General features: G+C 33.9%; 1 protein-coding gene across 1 annotated transcript; it reads right to left on the bottom strand.

Moving 5' to 3' along the window:
* Positions 1-10,791: 10,791 nt before the first annotated feature.
* LOC124078365 (olfactory receptor 4A47-like) lies at positions 10,792-11,712 on the bottom strand. The gene has a single exon (XM_046423118.1). It carries the CDS (start codon positions 11,710-11,712, stop codon positions 10,792-10,794), a length of 921 nt encoding a protein of 306 aa, XP_046279074.1.
* Between the last annotated feature and the right edge of the window lie 8,530 nt (positions 11,713-20,242).

Below are 20,242 nucleotides of genomic sequence, written 5' to 3'. Positions count from 1 at the left end.
TTTTGCAGGCAATCACCAGTAGAAACTACATACAATGTTAAAACCCGGGATGCTCAAATATGGGTAGACCCATCCCTTAAAAATTATTTGTTCATATTTTTAGAAGGAACAGAGTTACATAAATCTAATTTTCTCTCTCTCTCTCTCTCTCTCTCTCTCTCTCTCTCTCTCTCTCTCTTGTTAACAACTGGAGAATCAATTAAACCAGCTAATGCTAAGACACACATCCCCAAACTTTTTAAAAATTATTATTATTATTATTTAATTTGAGATGTGCTGAGAGCCATAGCCAAGTAGAAATGACGCGTGGCAATTTCCTTGTCAGCCTACCCAATGTTGCTTAGAGGGAGGACTCTCCATTGTGGAAATGGGCTTGCCTTGGACCCAGGTCATTTGCAGTGACATTGCATGAATGTTTGAGAGTTTTGGTTGAAAGGTGACCTTGCTCAGGGATTAGGGTGGATCCGGGTTTAGGGTGGATCCTGCTGGGAATAGGGCATATCCTGCTGCCTCAGGCACCTGCTCCTTGAGTTCCCGTTGAGTTCTCCCGGGATTCAGAGGGTATCTGGTACGCAGATCCTGGTGGAGGGTGTATTTTCCCAGAACATGCATGTAGAGTGCCAGTGAGCGTTCGGGAATAAAGAGTTGCTGTTTGAATCTACAAGGCTGTGTGGTGGCTCTGTTATTTTGTGCCCACTCAGACTGCAGCAGAGATGGGTTTTTCTACCTTGTTGAGGTTCTAAATTGCTGAGGCTGGTTTTAAATTTATAATCCTCCTGCCTCTGCCTCCTGAGCTACTGGGATTACAGGTGTGCACCACTGTGCTCAGCTATTTCCTGAAAAACAAATTATCTGCAAGTTGTTTTAAGGAAGTGCCTTTAGAGCCTACTCAAAGTTAGCTCAAAACTGGCTTTTCAAGAGTAAGCATTCACAAATGAAGATGCCATCATAGCCCAGTGAATAAACATGGCATTGCAAGTAACTGCATAGACCACAGTGTTGATCACAGGTGTGGTATCTAAGAGAAATTCAGAATCACATGCAAAACCTCCTGCCAAAGGCGTAACCTGAAACTCAACCTGAAGAAACAGTATGAAACCTAAACAAGAGCACAAAGGACCTTTCATCAAACACTGCCAAGTACTCTGCAAGTCTTTGAAGAGTAGATAGGGACGTTTTAGGGTTCTTTTGTGCAGGCCTGTATAGTCATCTAGCCTCTTCATAGGTAGCATGATATGATACTTTTCCAGGTAAGGTTTTTATCATGAGACATGTGGAAGATTATAAGCTTATCACACACCCAAAAAGGTTTATAATATGGCCACGTGGTCTTCTGTTGCCTGAGTCCATTCTTAAATGCTGGTTTCAAGGTGACCTTGAGTGAGCCTGGGAGGCATGTCCTGAAAAACAACTTAAAGATACTTGGATCCAGAAAAAAATACAGGCTCAGTGATGTTTCACATGAAAAAAATCTATGCTTTACTTTTGGCAGGAAAACGCAATGTGTGGGCCCACTGCCGCTCCTCCTTTTCTGAATTTAGCTACCTCTATCTTGGGACAATGGTCAGGTCCTGGAGGTCATTATCAGGGTACCTATGGGTTTTCTTGCCCCTGGGGTATTCCTGCTGGGTGTGCTGTTGGCCACCATCTTGCTACAGAGGTGACAAAGAGCCAGATTTTCCACAGCTCTGTGGATCCTGAATGCTATGATGGATGGATGGTGCTGGCCACAGCTGGTGAGAGGGTTGGATGAAGGTGTGATAGCATTTTGGTCTTGGTTCACCAGTCAGCTAGTCCAGCCCCCAGTGGGTTCTGAGGGCCCACAAAAGCCAATACTTGCTGGGCCTAGTCACCAGCCTGGTCCCAGCACGAACCCAGTCCCTGGTACCATACTCCTTCCCCAGTCTGGAATCCATTGATACCCTGGTCCTGCCAGGTCTGGCATCAGTCTGGCACCCAACAGGACCCAGTGGCTCCCCAATCACCTAGAGAGCCCAGAACTTGCAGCTGCATACTAGCCCACAGCTCTAAGTGTGTGGTCCTCATACGCCTGATACAGAACAGCTTTCTGGGACAGGTGCACATGTCCTGGTGCTCAGCTCTCAGGATCATTTGGGAGAGAAATTCTTGACATTTTAATATGTGCTATTTGGTTTAAGGCTATATATTGTTTGCATTGAGTGTTGTTAATATTGATCCCGTCCTTAAAGGCAAGGTACTGGAAATATTCAGGTACACCATAAGTCTAGAGGGTTGAAACTATACTACCTCACTTCAACACTGCTAGATGGGAAGATACATGAACAACACAAGAAAACAAGGGAACAAAATGTCCCTAACAAACCAAGAGGCTCCAATATAGAATCTATTGACAACATAGTGGAAGAAATGTCAGAGAAGGACTTAAGAATGTACATAATAAAATTGATTCATGACATAAAGGATGATGTAAGGAGTGAAGTCAGAGATTAAGTTTCAGAAGAGGAAAGATCACTCCAATAAAGAGAGATTATGAAAAGAAATCAAGCAGAAATTCTCAAAAGGAAGGAATTAATAAACCAAATTAGAACTTCAATGAAAAGTATCCCCAACAGACTAGATAACTTGGAGGACACAGCCTCAGGCAATGAAGACAAAATATATAATCTTGAAAATTAAATTTGTCCATACAAAGAAGATCTTAATAAACCATGAACATAATTTCCAAGAATTATGGGATAACATGAGGAGGCCAAATTAATATTTTTCAGGATAGATTAAAGCACAGAGATACAAACCACAGGAATGCACAATCTTTTTAATGATATAATATCAGAAAATTTCCTACACCTGAAGAGTGAAATGGAAAATCAACTACAAGAAGCTTACATGACCCTAAATGTACAAATTTGAAACAAACCCACACCATGTCACATTATAATGAGAATGATTAACACAGAATAAGGATAGAATTTTAAAAGCCACAAGATAAAAGTATAAGATACATAAAGGGGCTAATCAATTTGTATCTCAGGTGGTTTCTCAACCCAGACCCTCAAAGCTAAGAAGTATTGGAACAACATATAACAAGTTTTAAAAGAGATGTAAACCAAGAATTTTATATCCACCATTTTAAGCTTCAGACTCAAACATGAAAGAAAAAACCTTCCATAATCAACAAAAGTTAAAAGAATTCACAACCAGAAAGCATGCACTACAGGACAACCTCAGCAAAATATTCTATGTGAAGAAAAGAAACAAACAAAAAATGGGAAAACCAGAAAAGGGAGGAACAATACTACAGGAAAAGACAATCAAAGGAGAAACTAAGTTAAATTAAAAACCAGAAATAAAACAAAATGAATGGTAATACAAATCACATCTCAATAATAACCCTGAATGTAAATGGCCTAAACTGGCAGATTGGATTACAAAACAATGTCCAACAATATGCTGTCTCCAAGACACCAACCTCATAGGCCACAAAATCCAGAGACCAAAGGTGAAAAGATGGGAAAAAACATATCACTCACATGGACCATGTAAACAAGCAGGGGTTTCCATCCTCATAGCAGAGAAAGTGACCTTCAAGCCAAAGTTAGTCAGCAAAGATAAAGAATAACATTTCATACTTCTTAAGCAAATTGAACATCAAAAAGACATAACAGTCATAAACATTTATGTCCTGAACAGTAAAGTGTCTATGTATACAAAACAAATCCTTCTTAATTTCAAGAGTCAAATAGACCATGACACAATAAAACTGGGTGACTTGAACACATCTCTCTCACTATGGGATAGAGCTTCCAACTGAAAACTAAACAAAGAAACTATGGTACTAAATAATACAATCAATAATTTAGACTTAATGAACACATATAGAATATTTTATTAATAAATGAGTGAATAAATTTTCTTCTCAGCAGCACATAGATCCTACTCTCAAATAGACCATATATTATGCCACAGACCTGCTGTTAGCAAATAAAAAAAATAGATAGAAATGCCACTACATTCTATTAGATCAGAATAAAATGAAATTATATATCAATGATAAAATAAAAATAGAAGCTATACTAACACCTGGAGACTAAATAATATGCTATTGAATGATGAATGGGTAGCAGAAAAAAAGCAGGATGAAACAAAAAAATACTTGGAGGAAAATGGGAATAGTGATACAAAAAAAATCTCTGGGACATTATGAAGGCAGTGTTAAGAGGGAAGTTCATTGCATTGAGCTCATTAACTAAAAGAAGAAAAAGTCAACAAATAAATGACCTAACATTACATCTCAAAGCCCTTAAAAAAAGAGTAACAAATCAACACCAAAAGCAGAAGACAGCAAATAATTAAAATCAGAAGGGAAATTAATGAAATTGAAACAAAAGTAACAATTCAAACAATTGACAAAAAAGTTGGTTCTTTGGAAAATTAAATAAAATTGATAAACCCTTAGCTAAGCTAATGAAGAGAAAGAGAAAACTCAAATTATTAAAATTTGTGATGAAAAAGGAAATATCACAATAGATAGTACTAAAATACAGAAAATAGTTAGAAACTATTTTGAAAATTTACTTAGAAAATATTTTGAAAATCACTGTAATAAAATAGAAAATCTTGAAGACATCAACAAATTTCTAGAGACATATGAACTACCCAAACTGATTCAGGAAGACATGCACAATTTAAACAGATCAATTTCAAGCAATTAAATAGAAGATACCATCAAAAGCCTACCAATAAAGACAAGACCAGGACCTGATGAATTCTCAGACAAGTTCAACAAGATCTTTAAAGAAAAATTCACACCAATACTTCTCAAAGTGTTCTATGACATAGAAAAGGAGGTGACCCTTTCAAACTCATTCTATGAGGCTGGTATCACCCAGATACCAACACCAGACAAAGACACATCAAGGAATGAGAAGTTCATACCAATATTCATGATGAACATAGATGAAAAAAATTTTCTATAAAATTCTGGCAAATCACATAAAAATATTAAAAAGGTGCACCATGATCAAGTGGGTTGATCTCAGGTATGCAAGTTTGGTTCACCATATGGACATCAATAAACATAATTCATCACATCAAAAGACTTAAAGACAAGAATCATCTGATCATCTGAACAGATGTGCAAAAAGTCCTTGTCAAAATATAGCATCCCTTCATGTTGAAAATACTAGAAAAATTAGATAGTTGGAACATACGTCAACATTGTAAAAGCTATCTAGGCTAAACCCAAGGCCATCATCATTCTAAATGAAGAAAAATTAAAAGCATTCCCTCTAAAACTAGAACAAGAAGATGCCCTCTATCACTACTTTTATTCAACAGAGACTTGGAAACTCTAGCTACAGCAATTAGACAGGAGAAAGAAATTAAAGGAATATGAATAGAAAAAGATGAATTCAAATTATCACTATTTGCTGATATCATGATTCTATATTTAAAAGTTCCAAAAAATCCCACCAGAAAATTTCTAAAACTAATGGATGAATTCAGCAATATGGTAGGATATAAAATCAACACCCATAAATCAAATGTGTTCCTATATATCAGAGATGAATCCACTAAAGGTGGAAAACTTTAAAAACTAGGAAAACTACACTATTCACAAAATAAAATACTTGGAAATCAACTTAACGAAAGAGGTGAAAGACCTCTACAATGATAACTATAAGACACTAAAGAAAGAAATTGGAGAAGACCTTAGAAGATGGAAAGATCTCCCATGCCCTTGGATAGGCAGAATTAATATTGCAAAATGGCCACACTCCCAAAAGCATTATATAGCTTTAATGTGTTTTCTATTAAAATCCCAATGACATCCTTCTTAGAACTAGAACAAGTAATCATTAAATTCATTTGAAAAATAAGAGACCCAGAATAGGAAAAGCAATCCTTAGCAAGAAAAGTGAAACAGGAGGCATCACAATACCTTAAACTATAATACAAAATGACATGGTATTGGCACTAAAATAGCAGGTTGACCAATGATACAGAATAGAAGACACAGAGACAAGCTGACATAAATACAGTTATCTCATACTAGACAAAGGCACCAAAAACATCCACTGGGGATAAGATAGCCTCTTCAACAAATAATGCTGGGAAAATTGGAAATCCATATGTAACAAAATGAAATTAAACTATCATCTCTCACCTTGCACAAAACTCAAGTCAAAGTGGATCAAAGACGTAGAGTTAGAACAGAGACTCTGGGTCCAATAGAAAAAAAATAGGCACAAATCTTCACCATGTCTGCCTAAGATCTGACTTCCTTAACCATACTCCCAAAGCACAAGAAGTAAAATAAAAAATCAATAAATGAGATGGATTCAAATTAAAAAGCTTCTTCTCAGTAAAGAAAACAATCGATGACATGAAGAGAAAGCTTACAGAATGGGAGGAAATCTTTACCACATGCACCTCATATAGAAAATTAATCTCCAGCATATATAAAGAATTCAGAAAACTCAACACCAAAAAAATAAATAAACCAAAATCAATAAATGGGCTAAGAAACTGAACAGACACTTCCCAGAAGAAGAAATACAATTAATCAACAAATTTATGAAAAAAAATGCTCAACATCTCTAGCAATTAGAGAAATGCAAGTCAAAACTACTCTAGGATTTCATCTCACTATAATCAGAATGGCAATTATCAAGAATACGGGGCTGGGGTTGTGGCTCAGTGGCAGAGCACTTGGCTAACACGTTCAAGACCCTGGGTTCAAGCCTCAGAACCACATAAAAATAAATAAATAAATAAAATAAAGATATTGTGCCCCAAAACAACTAAAAAAATAAGTTTTTTTTTAAATTATCAAGAATACAAGCAACAATAAATGTTGGTAAGACTGTGGGGAAAAGGGTACACTCACTCCTACATTGCTGGTGAGATTGTAAATTGGTGCAACCACTCTGGAAAGCAATATGGAAATTCCTCAGATAACTTGGAATGGACCTATCATTTGACACAGCTATCCCACTCCTCAGTTTATACCCAAAGGTCTTAAAATCAGAATACAACAGTGACATAGCCACAACAATATTTATAGTAGCTCAATTCACACAGACAAACTATGGAACCAACCTAGATGGCCTTCAACAGGTGAATGGATAAAGACAATGTGTACATATACACAACAGAATATACTCAGACTTAAAGAAGAATGAAATTATGGTATTTTCTGGGAGATGTATGGAGGTGCAGAATATCAAGCAAAAAGATATAAACCAATTCCCAAAACCAAAGGCCAAATATTTTCTCTGATATACAGATGCTAATTCACAATAGGGGTGAATTATAGCTGGGGAATAATAGCTGTATTTTGAACTATGCAGAGGGGAGCAAAGGGAGAAGAGGAGGTGGGGTGTGAAGGTTAGTAGAATGAATTAGATATCATTATCCTATGTACATATGTGATAGCACAACAGGTGGGATTCTACATTATGTATAATCAGAACAATGAGAAGTTATACTCCATTTAGTATAATGTATTAAAATGCATGTCATTGTCATGTATAACTAATCAGAATACATAAAAATTTAAAAAATTAAAACAATGCAATGTGTAACCTTGTATTTTCTTTTGCCACAAAGAGGTTGTAGTTGGGACAGTTGGTGAGGTGGCAATAAGCTGTGTGGATTGTATAATAGTATTGTCTCTTAATTTTGCACTGTGATGTGGTGATTCAATAACCATCTTTATTTTTGGAAAAGCTTAGTATCTTAAGAAAAAAGGATCATCATATCTGTAATTCACTCATCAGCTTTTAAGAAAAAACTATCAATAAGTCTATAAAAATAAGTGACCAAGAGAAATGAACAATAAAAAATGATATTGATATGTCTGTAATGATATATGTACGAATATAATGATATATGCACACATATAATGATATATATACAGTTTTTTTACTGATACAAAAAGATAGTAAAGAAAGTTACAAGTGAATGTAAAGTAATTTCAATACTTGGGGAATCTGGGGGAAGTGTCCCAGAATGTCTTCCAACTTTTATCTGAGTTTGAAAATATGTCACACTTAATATATTTTTAAACAAACAACTATATATGAAAAATACCAGAACTAAAACACCACAAAAAATAACAGAAACAATGGATGCTTACTCAATATATGTAAATAGGTCTGAAAGCTTTGTCATTACCAGATTACAAAACTTGCCACACCTGTGCATATACTACACTTCTTAGATTTGGTCTAAACAATCTATGATCATAACCTTTCACAGGATTTTCAACTCCTAGGAGCCCTTGCTTGTGGACCTGTAAAATGGGTCCAATAAGAGTACCCACCTCATGATGTTATTGGAGGAATTAATACTTGGAATGTTACATAAAGAAACCCACAGAAGATACATAGACAAAGCCATGAAAAGGAAAAGCATTTTATAAATGCTGGGTGTGATTGTTATTCATAAATGTCAAAGAGAATATCAACCAAATGCTATTTAAGTTGTCTCAGATTATAAATTATTTTAGGACTGGGATGTGGCTCAAGTGGTACTGCGTTCGCCTAGCATGCGTGAGGCACTGGGTTTGATTCTCAGCACCACATAAAAATAAAATAAAGATATTGTGTCAACCTAAAAAAACTAAAAAATAAATATTTAAAAAATATAAATTATTTTAAATGATAAAAGTATCTCTATACAGCACTCTTTCAACAATTATTTACTGTGGGCAGCACAATTAGAGGATCCAAGGATTAATCAGTATATTACATTCTAGAGAGAAACAAATAATAAAAAGTAAAAGTAAAATATATAGAAAAGTGAGTCAATGGTGCTAACCTTAAATGCTGTACTTGAAAATTATAGTAATCATAATATAGGAATCATAAATATTGGGGTGAATTTTTGAAATATGATCAAAATTATGGTATATAATATTCCAAAATAGTGTTGAATGAATATATGTGTGTGTGTGTGTGTATATATATATATATATATATATATATATACATATATATATATATATATATATATATAATCTTAAATTATAAAAATCAATGTAAAATACCTTTGAAAAGAGCCATAAGAATCCTTTGATATTAGAAAACAATGTATGTAACCTTAACATAATTTATTCTACAAATGCTAAGATAGTTTAGTACAATAAAATCCTATATAACAATTGATCACATTAATATGTATAAGGGTAAAAGTTATTAATCTCCTAAATAACTGCAAATTATTAATCTTCTAAATAAATGCAAACATATTTAGAAGAATGTACAATTTTGAATTTATAATTTCAATAAAAACAAATTGTGATGTATCCCATTATTTCACATTTTAATGGATGTAGCAATCCATCAGGCTCACCAAAAGAAATTCATTAGCAGTGTTAGAATTTGAAAAGAAAGAAATGCTAGGATCATGAAAATGACCAAAGAATATAGCAGGAAAACCAAGAAAAAAGAAAGAAGCAACACCTAAATTTGAAAAGGAACCACCCAATGAGTATAATCTTTATAAAGTTGATGACATAAAAACAAAGAGAAATGGAAATCCTAATAATTTTGAAACATAACAATCCAACTGTGAATCTCTAGTAAAATAGAACTTATAGGCAAAAAGAACTGCAAAAAATAGTGAACCACATAGAATAGTAATCATATATTAGTAGTAATAGTAGTATCATCTTTGTTTTTTAATTTTTTTCAGTTCTACTGATATCTGACAAATAAGAATCATGCATGTTTTGGGTTTAAAACATGATTTTTTGATATATGCATACATTGTAAAATGATGACTATAATTAACACACCCATGATGTCACACGACTAAAGTTTTCTTTAATCGTTTTGTGATAGGTCAAAACTTATCAGAAGTATACAATACAGCAAAAGTCATAATAGCTACCATGCTATCAACTCCAGAATTATTTCACTTGTATATGAAACTTGCTACTCTTGGACCAACATATCTCATTTCCCACTTTCCAGCCATGACAACTATCATTCTTCTATATGTTTCTGTAAGTGTGAAGATTTAGTGTTCACATATAAATGACATCTTGCAGTATTTGTCTTCTATGTCCAGCTTATATCATTTAGCATAAGATCCACCAAGTTCACCCAGGTTGTGCAAATGATAAGCTCTCTTAACTTGAAGAACCATAGAAACACAGTACCTGCATCTGGGAACAGAACTGGGAGATGCTGGTGAGGAATTCATCCTATCTTTTTTTCATATATATCATCTTGCAAGGGCTCCATTGTAATATACATAGTTATTATTTATCCATATTTGTTTTAAAAACTAAAACTACTGAACTAAAATTATTAATGTAATGCTAGTAAAATAAAATGAAAATAAAACACATATAGCACTTAAACTACTTTAATAGAAAAAAGTATAAAAATTAAAAAATGAGAAATGACAACATAGTTACTAAAAATACAGTGAAAATTAAATAAATATTGTTGTAATACTATACAAATTTTATTAATAAATAGATTGCATATTTCTATTGACTTCATAGTATATGTGCACCACAAATTCCTAGGTGCCTTGATAAACAAGACACTACAGAATGAAAAATACACTGGGGAAATATGTTATTGTCAGACTTTTAATTTATTCTTAATTAAAGAATATTCTTAATTATTCTTAATTAAAGAATAAATTAAAAGTCTGACAATAACATTTTTTTGCTTAACAAAAATCCCTTATTAAATTAGTATCGGTTTTAAGTTTGAAATGAATAATGTATCCTAAAGAGACAGTTAAATAGTGAAATGTTTCTCTTTGTAGTGGGAGACTCAATGATTCCTACCTTATGTGATTTATTTTCCAAAGTTTCCTCATAGCATTTGTCATTTCTGAGTTTCTCAGGGTATAGATAAAGGGGTTCAACATGGGATTTATGACTGTGTAAAACACAGTCAATGACTTGTCAATGGGGAAAGTCTTCACTGGTCTTGCATACATGAAAATACAGGGGACAAAGAAGAAGACAACCACTGTGATGTGGGAGCCACAGGTGGAGAGAGCTTTCCGCCTCCCTTCTTGACTCAGGTTCTTCAGAGAGTGGAAGATGACAGCATAAGACACAAGTAAGAGCAGAAACACAATAGAGCACATCAGTCCCCTACTGGCGATCACTAAGAGGCCAGTGACATAGGTGTCAACACAGACAAGTTGCAATAAGGGATACATGTCACACATAAAGTGGTCAATGACATTGGGGCCACAGAATGGGAGCCCATAAATAGTGCGAAGCTGAATTACTGAATGCAGAAAACCTCCAACCCAGGAAACTACCAGCAGCACCACACACACCCATGGCTTCATGATAATCAAATAATGCAAAGGCTTACAGATGGCCACATAAAGATCATAAGCCATCACCAAAAAAAGACAAATCTCTGACCCACCTACAAGGTGTTCTGCAAAAAGCAGTAACATGCAAAACTTGAAAGATATGATAACTTCTCCTAAGAACAAATTTGAAATCAATTTTGGGGAAATGATTGATGAATAAATGATATCCAAAAATGATAAGTTAGCAAGAAAGAAGTACAATGGAGAGTCCAGGGTCTTACTGAAGGTTACAGTTAGGACAATGAGCAGGTTCCCCAGCATGGTCAAAATGTAAAAGAACAGGAATATAACAAAAAGTACTTTCTGTTCCTTTGGATTTTGTGTGAGGCCCAAGAGGACAAAGTAAGTTACATTGTTCCTATGTTCCATCTGTTCTTTCATTGATGCAGATTTCAGAGAATAAAGTAGTTTACCTGTAAAACAATGAAAAAATCCTCAGACACATCATAGAACTTTTATTCATCTGCCATATATGTTTTAAGGCTCTACTAGTGTCAGACTACCTGTAGTAGATATCTGGATTACCAAGTAACACAAAACAAGGTTTACTTACCTAAGTGATTTGATATGTAACTATGTGATTAAAATTTTAAAGATCAAATTTAGAAATGTTCTGATAGAATATTTATTGATTCCATGCTATAGATTCACAGTGCTTCAATTCTAAACCTGTTGAGATTTGGAAAATTGTTTCAGAGAAAGTTACTATTCAGATGTGTTTTAAAATGTGAAATTATTAGAAGGATCAAAAGTTGCATTATGTATAAAAGTTATAGAGTGTAATACTGATAATAATACTAATAATTTTCATATGAAGAATGGATAAAATCAATTACTAATGGAAGACTATAAACCACCATCACTGTATCAATATTGGTACTGAGACTTTAGAAAATGATGCCCTTCCTACACTTTCTTTGGCCCTCAGGTCCACTGGAAATGTCACCCCTAAGTATCTTTCCATTCATATTTCCAGGAACATTGTGCTCACAGTGATGTCTCTGTTCTCCAAAGGACATCCCATCTCCACTACTCTCCTCTTTCCTTGTTGAGCCCTCACCAGCATCACCTTTATGTGTTCACATTTCTACCCACCTACTCTTCCAGGCCATCTGGGCTCTTTCTTTGATGATTCTCAAACATCTCCCAACATGTATCCATTAATCACACAAAGCTGTTTTTTTTATAGTGACAATTTATTGCGGGAGCACCCACTTCCTGGCACCAAAAACTACCTTTATCTGCTAGAGCTACTGTTTTATTGAAGATGAATATGTTGTCTCAGAGCCCTGCTGCTAGACATTCAAAATAAAGGTATGGGCAGAGGTGGATCCCTCAGAAGACCATGAGGGAAAGTCCAGCTCTGTCCTTGACTTGAAGATGTCCAGCTTGTGTTCATGTGTCATTCTCCCTGCATTCAAATTTTCTCTTCCAATAGAATACCAGTTACATGGGACTGAAACACAACATAATACAATTTTATAACTGATGACCTTTATAAACTCCCTATTTCCAAACAAAGCTGTGGTACTTTAAGTAGGTAGGACCTCAACATATAAATTATATGCTAGGACAAAATAAAACCATAATAATTTCATATGAGAAACTGAAAAAAACAGTAATTACCACATTCTCAGCTTGCCAAATCTCTGATATCTGGAGTCTTTGGTTGAATATTCCATGTTATCCTAACCTATAAATACCTAAAACACTTTGTAAATCTTCAACATTATCACATCTCCTAGTTTTCAAGCTGGTATCTGCAACTATTTAATTGACATCTTCACTTAGATATCCTTTTAGTATTTATAAAAGTAAATATTTTATTTTTCACAATAATTCTGGATTTTCTCTAGATTAAATTCTAGATTTTGCTAATTAAAGGGTACTTCTTTCTGTCTTATCCTTCAGGTCAAATTCTGACAGTATTCAACCTTCCTTTATTCTTCTTACATTGCTTATTTATACATTCATTAAGTCCTCTTGGCTTTGTATTTATAACATCTTCTAAATGTGATCATTCTCATTCCATCCCCTTACATCCCCTGTCAACTGCCAGAGCCTCCTGCCACATCTACCATTTGCTCTTGGACAGATGCTAATCTCAGAGACCAGAAGCAGACATCACAAATTTGGAAGTAAGAGTGATTCTTGTACAAAAGTGTGTGATACATTCAGTCTTTTCATTTTTCCAACCAACAAGTGTTCATAGAAAGCTATATCCAGTCACACTGTTCACATGAGGTGAACTTCCGGCCATCACTGAGTGTCCACTAGCTCATTAAGGCTCATGGTCTACACTAGATTCATGTCATTACAGGAAAGAAATGTCCATGCTGAATGAGGAATCAGCTTTTTGCCTTGGGCCTTCTACTTTCCCAGCTAGAAAAAAAAAAGTATTGAAAATATAATATGGCTTCTAACATAAATTTTCATTTATTTGAATATACTTGTGGTGATGTTATATAATCTGAATAGCCACCTTCTGCCTCTAGAAGTTTTTATCCACATTTTCTTACATACTCAAGAGATATATTTCCTGTGTAATGAAATATTCACACAATCTCCAAGTCTGATTTCTGCTACTCACTATAAAGTTTTACCTTTGGGAGTTTGTCTACAATTTGAAGGAGGAAATTTTGTCTCACTCAGAAATATTGAGTAGTCGCTCTTCCATCCAGCATGAACACAGAAAAAAAAAGCTTTCTTATTCTTGGAAAATATATTTAAAATCACACAATCATGTTTATCCATTTTCTCTCGAGTGAAAATAATGAGTGATTGTGGTAGTATTCAAAGGAATTAAATTAAAATTTTCATATTGAGATGCTTAACTAAAAATGCAAACAAATAATTTCAACATATGAATATCATATCTAGCATTAAAAAAGTTTTCTAGGTCTTTTCTGGTAACTTTAATAAATACCATTCAGCTTTTTAATCTGTTTCCTCTTGTCCTGGTAAGGCCAAACACTTGTGCTTCATATATGGATGGAGTATTCTTGAGCCTTTTCAAATGCTTAAGAATAATGAACCATGTTTTTGTTTTTTTTTTTTTTTTAATATAACTGTTACTAAGAGAATGTTGCTTTCACCTGGCAGGGACAAAGATCACTAAAGATAATTTACCATAAACATGTTAATTATGAATCCCTGAAACTGGAACATGTCCAAGCTGATCCTTGCTTAATTACACTCCCTGGGGATCTCCATATACTCTTAAAAGAACATTTATGTCTCAAGATGCAATACAGAAAACACATAACTAGAGTAACAAGGATATAACCAAGAAAAACAGTTTCAGAAACATTATGGCACAGATAATGAAGAAGAAAATATCAGCCCCATGAGTTTATTTCAATGAGATTGAGTTTATCACTTATTCCTTTTCTGTGCCAGAGCAAAATTTTCATTTTCTCTTTATAGAATCTTCATTTTTCTCCCTATAAGTTTGAGATTAAATGTATTTAAAAAGATTTATGCAGCTGTAGTAACTAGTTATTTATATACTTATTCTATTTATTCTTTGTTTTTCTACAAAATTAAATAGCATCTATTTGACTATTTGTTTTCAGATAACATCACATTAGATGATTATAAAATAGTTAATAAAACATAAGAAAGAATACAAATGTAATCTTAATTGCATCAGCTTTACATCTTCTAGTAGAGCCACAAAACAACAGTAACTAAAAATAGGAGCTTCAGTCTCTGATTCGATAATAGATTATTGTGACAGAAAAAAAGTGAATGACACAATTTTGAATAAAGTGATTGGATAAGGCCTTTTTAAATGTGATATTTAAACTAAAGTCCAAGGATGAGAAGTAAGTTGCCCCTCTGGGCACGCGGTCACATGTGGGAAGATGCAATGTGGAAGAGAGCTGGGCGATTTCAAGATGCTGTGCTGTCATCGAACCTGAAGGGAGGAAGACAGGGAAAGAACAGAACAATGTGAAGTTTTTAAGATATGAGCAAGAACCAAAGCCTGGAGTGACATCACAGATCTTATTAGGGAATTTGGATTACTTTTAAAGCTCTTTTCAAATGAGAGTAAAGAGGACTTCCTGTTAGTTCAGCAAATATTCTCAACAATTAGCAAACCAAATCTAGCAAAGTGGAAGAAGAATTGCACATCACGACTAACTGAAATTATTTCAGATAAACAAGCCAGGTTCAACATTCAAAAATCAATTAACCTATTACATCATAACATAGGATAAAAAAGAAAAATCACAGGATTATATCAATATTTATAGAAAAGATATTTAATAAAATTCTACATACCTTCACTATAAGGACATTCTGTAAACTATGGATAGAAAAAAAGTTTCCAAAGTTCAAAAAAGAGCATTTTCAAAGCAAAGAAAAACTGACATCATCTTTAATAGTGAGAGTCTAGGAGCTTTCCTGGTGAGGTTAATTTTTGTCAGCTTTTGTGTTGCTATAACCAAACCTATGTCTTCCTGTCACATCCTACCTGCCTACAGCTATTGCCCAGTTCCTCCATGTCAGTGGATTATTCCACTGATTATATCAAGACTTTCATGAGCTAATCATTGCACCTCCTAACATTTTTGTATTGTCTTACACAGGAGATGGAGAAGGACGCCTCATATCTAAACTATAGCAATCAGGAACAAGGGAAGGATGTTCCTCTTAACTGCTTTTCAACATTATACTCAAGTCCCAGCCAATACTATAAGACAATGGAAAATAGTTATGCTAATTAGAAGAATACTTTCCTTGTTTGCAGTTGACATCATCTATGCAGAAAATCCCAAATAATTCTATAAATGATTATTGTAAATCTGAAATACAAAAGGATAATGTGCAGATATCAGTTACTTTTCCCATATGCCAACAATGTACAAGTGAAAGTTGAATTAAAACACTGTAGCACTTACTCTAGTACTCTCCAAAATGGAATGCTTATGTATAACCCTAATAAAATATGTACAAGTCCTCTATGAGGGCAATTACAATGCTATGTGAAAACACATCTCCTGCTCATGCACATTGTCAAGTTATCCCAGGATTGATCTTTTCTACAATCAAAATCTTATGACCTTATTTTATGATGTTGACAAACTAACTATGAAGTTTACATTCTGAGGCAAAGATACCAAAGGGGTAGCACCATGTCAGGTTGTGTTTTTTGAAGAAAAAAAAAAATGGACAGTGAACACTCCCTGAGATCAAGATTTGCCACAAAGCTATGTAATCAAGACATACAGTGTTGGTGAAAGAGAATAGAAGGTGAGCTCAGAGGAGACAAATATATTGCCCATTTTAGAAGACAGGTTGACAGATTCTCATGTACTAAAATGCTCTTACCATGCAATCAAGCAATTGGGCTCCCTGGTACTCAACCAAATGAACCAAAAGCTTATGCTCACACAGAAACCTGCACACGTGATTTGTCTTCTTTCTTTGTAACTGCCAGATCTCAGAAGCAAGAAAGATGGCATTTAGAGGCTCAACAATAAGGTAAAGACCATTACACAATAAAATATTATTTGTAACTAAAAAAGAATTGAGATAATGAGCCATGGAATGACCTAGGAAAACTCAAAAGTATATCACCAATTGAAGAAACTGGTCTGAAAAGTTGTGTGGTTGGTTGCAACTGTATGACTTTCAGAAAAGTCCAAAATTGTGAAAAGTAAAAATTTTAGTAGTTGTGAAGCATACATGATTTTTAATTCAGTCAATTTAGTCTGTAAGATGCTGTAAGAACATCATTACATGTTCTTCCAAAATTTAGAAAGTACAACTCTGAAAGCCAAGACAGAAAAATGTAAACTGGGAAACTTGGATGATGTCATTGTTGATTAATGAATTGTAAAAGGAAGAAATATGGTGTGGGAAGTTGAAAGTGTGTATTATGGTTTAAATGTGTCTCCTTAATGGCCGGCGGTAGAAATAATGCAGAAGTGTTGAGAGGTGAGATGCTTAAAAGAGTCTTGATTAATCTGGATTAATGTTGTTGTCCTGGAATTAGTTGGTTATCTTAGGGGAAGGATGCTGAAAAAGGTGAGCTCAGTCCTCTCTTGCTGTCTCATTCTACACAGATTATCTCCAGAAGTCAGTGCCATGTTCTTCGGTGTGGGAACCCATCCATGAACTCTGAGTGAACTAAAACAATGTTTAAGCCATTAGGCAGAAAAGCCTGGTATGGAGATCTCCTAGCAGCAACCCTGCTGGTTTGAGAATGCTTGGTCCATGTAGCTTCCTACCCAGCTCCATCACAAGTTCAGCACAGCATTGGAGATGTGGTGACCTATTGGAGCCACACAGCCTCTAGGAGTTGGGTGTGATTTGCCAATATGCCAATCAACCTGTTTACTGCAAGACCCCTGCCACATAGAGAAGCAAGACCTCCTCCTTCTGAAACATTCTCTCTGCCTTTGATGTACACCACTTAAATAAAGAATTGATAAAAAGTTCAATTGTTCAGTTTCAGCTCCTATCAGGGCTGGAACACCTACAGGTGCTCCACTTTTTACATCTAATTTCTGGCTGTCTCTATTTCTTACTAATTGGTTTCAGACTTTTTTTTTTTTCTCGGGCAGCTCACACTTCCTGAGCAGGAACTTTCCCTGGCAGGATGCTGGACACCCGACAATACTTGAGCTTCCCAGCTCCCAGAACCATGATAAAATTAGTCTTAATTATTCTGTTAGACAGCAGAAAATGGACCAAGGGAGAAACTGGAAAGGATGAGATTTCATAAAAAGATTGTAATTTCTGCTAAAATTTCAGTGAACCTAAAGCTACTTTAAAAAATAAATAAATTTTCCTATTTTTCAAAACCATTGGAGACATTCAGCATTAGGAAGCTAGATGACCCAGAGCCATACAGATGGTGATGAGGTCTGCAAACAGATGGAGATATGAGGTGAGATTAAATGATCAAAACATTGTCAATGTAGCCTAATGTGGATTTTAAGCAAGATTACACATAGGTCGAAGAGAGATGACTAGGGTTAGACTTCTTATGTATGATTTTGTAACTTTAAGAAAGCTACTTTAAATATACAGAATCATCTTTTTTTCTTGCCTTAAGTGGAATAATTTATAAATCAAGAAGTTTTGATAACACAGCATAATGTATAAACTATTCACACAGCATCTATCAGATCCATAGTAATGTATAATATGCTTTTTAGTTTGTTTTCCTTTTTTTTATTGGTTGTTCAAAACATTACAAAGCTCATGACATATCATCTTTCATGCATTTGATTCAAGTGGGTTATGAACTCCCATTTTTAAGAGTATTAACCATGCCTGAATGTTTTAAGATAAATTAGATATGTCTAGAGTGAGATTTCTGGTAGAAACAAATTATTACTTTCTATTTGTTACTTCTCAAAGTCCTGTTTTTAAAAGTTCTTTGGTAAAAGAGTAATACAAATTAAAATCCAAAATATGTAAAATGATTCAAATGAAAAATTATTTAAAACAATGGGGTTTTAGCTCAGTGCTCTAAGTAAAACTTAGAAGAGTTTATTTTGTTTAAAAAGAAAAAAAAGATTAAATATCATTTCAATTAAAACTGTTAGAAATAGAGATAAAATAGGTTTCCTCCATTAGAAAATATAATCAAAACTACTATATGTTTGCTAGTCTCTTTTCCATTACTGTGGCAAATATCAAAATTTTATTTTGGACCACAGTTTTAATGTTTTAGGCCATGACTGAGTGGTCCCTTTGCTTTGGGCCTGTGGTGACCATGTGCTGGAGCAAACTGTTCAATTCATTTCAATTTTTTAAAAAAAAAGGAGAGAAAGTAAGAGATCAGTTTCCACAATCCTCTTTTAGAACTTGTCTCCCAATGACCTAAAACCTGGGTCACCTCTGAAAGTTTTAACCACCTTCCATTAGTACCCTGCTGAGGACCAAGTCTTTAACAAATAAGCATGTTTGGAGCACTCCATATTAAAAATACAGCAATACCTATGGTCCCATTGGTTGGATAAAAAATAAGAACAATATGAGAAAATGAATAAATTACTCTCAATTCTAATTACAAAAAAATAATGGAGGAACAAATTTCAAATTTGACATAAATTTGACACAAAGAATACAAAAAAGATTTTTTAAACATTTAGCATTTTTACCAATCCTAAAAATATAGGAATCTTGATTAAGTAAAATAAATTATAATCTGAATTAAATGAATGATTCCCCAGGAAAATGGAAACTACCAAAACTTTAAATCTATTCCTTACTCTATTCTTAAGGTGTGTTTGTGGAGGCAACATGTAAGAAAGTCTTAGTTTTTTTTTTTTTTTTTACAGTCTGTAATCTCTGCATTTTAATATAATATTTAGACCATTTACATTGATGTAACTATTGGTATGGTTAATTCAAAAATCATCATTTTTATGAGTTCTGTATGTTCTTTATTATTTTCCTTTTTTAAACTTATTTTGGATTATTTATGTCTCTTTTCCTTCTTATTTCCTTTAATCACCTATTAAACATAATTATTTATTTAAGTTTTTGGGGTTGGGTTAAAATTCCACAATATGGTTACATTACTATTATTTTAATAATCATATTTTAAAGAGATTGAAATCAGAAAACTCATGTTTGCTCATGCACTTATTATTTCTGGTAATCTGTTTTCTGTTCATAAACTCATATTTTTAACTGGTATAATTTTCCATCCATATGAATGACTTCCTTTAACACCCTTTTTAATTGTCTTCAATCCTTTATTTGTTTTCATTAGTGCATATAGTTGTATGATATTTTTATGATGAGAACACTTATCTACGCTCTTATCAAGTGTCAAGTATATAATATTATTAACAATATAGTATTATTAACTATATTTATAGTACTATCATTATCATGCATGATAGCTATAGTTAATACTACACCAGAAATA

Source organism: Marmota monax, unplaced genomic scaffold (genome assembly GCF_021218885.2).
Source record: "Marmota monax isolate L192 unplaced genomic scaffold, Marmota_monax_Labrador192_F-V1.1 WCK01_AAM20220418_F8-fsc00441, whole genome shotgun sequence".
NCBI classification, from domain to species: Eukaryota; Metazoa; Chordata; class Mammalia; order Rodentia; family Sciuridae; genus Marmota; species Marmota monax.
Note: the sequence above shows the minus strand (reverse complement) of the source record. Positions and strands in the feature narration are given on the sequence as shown.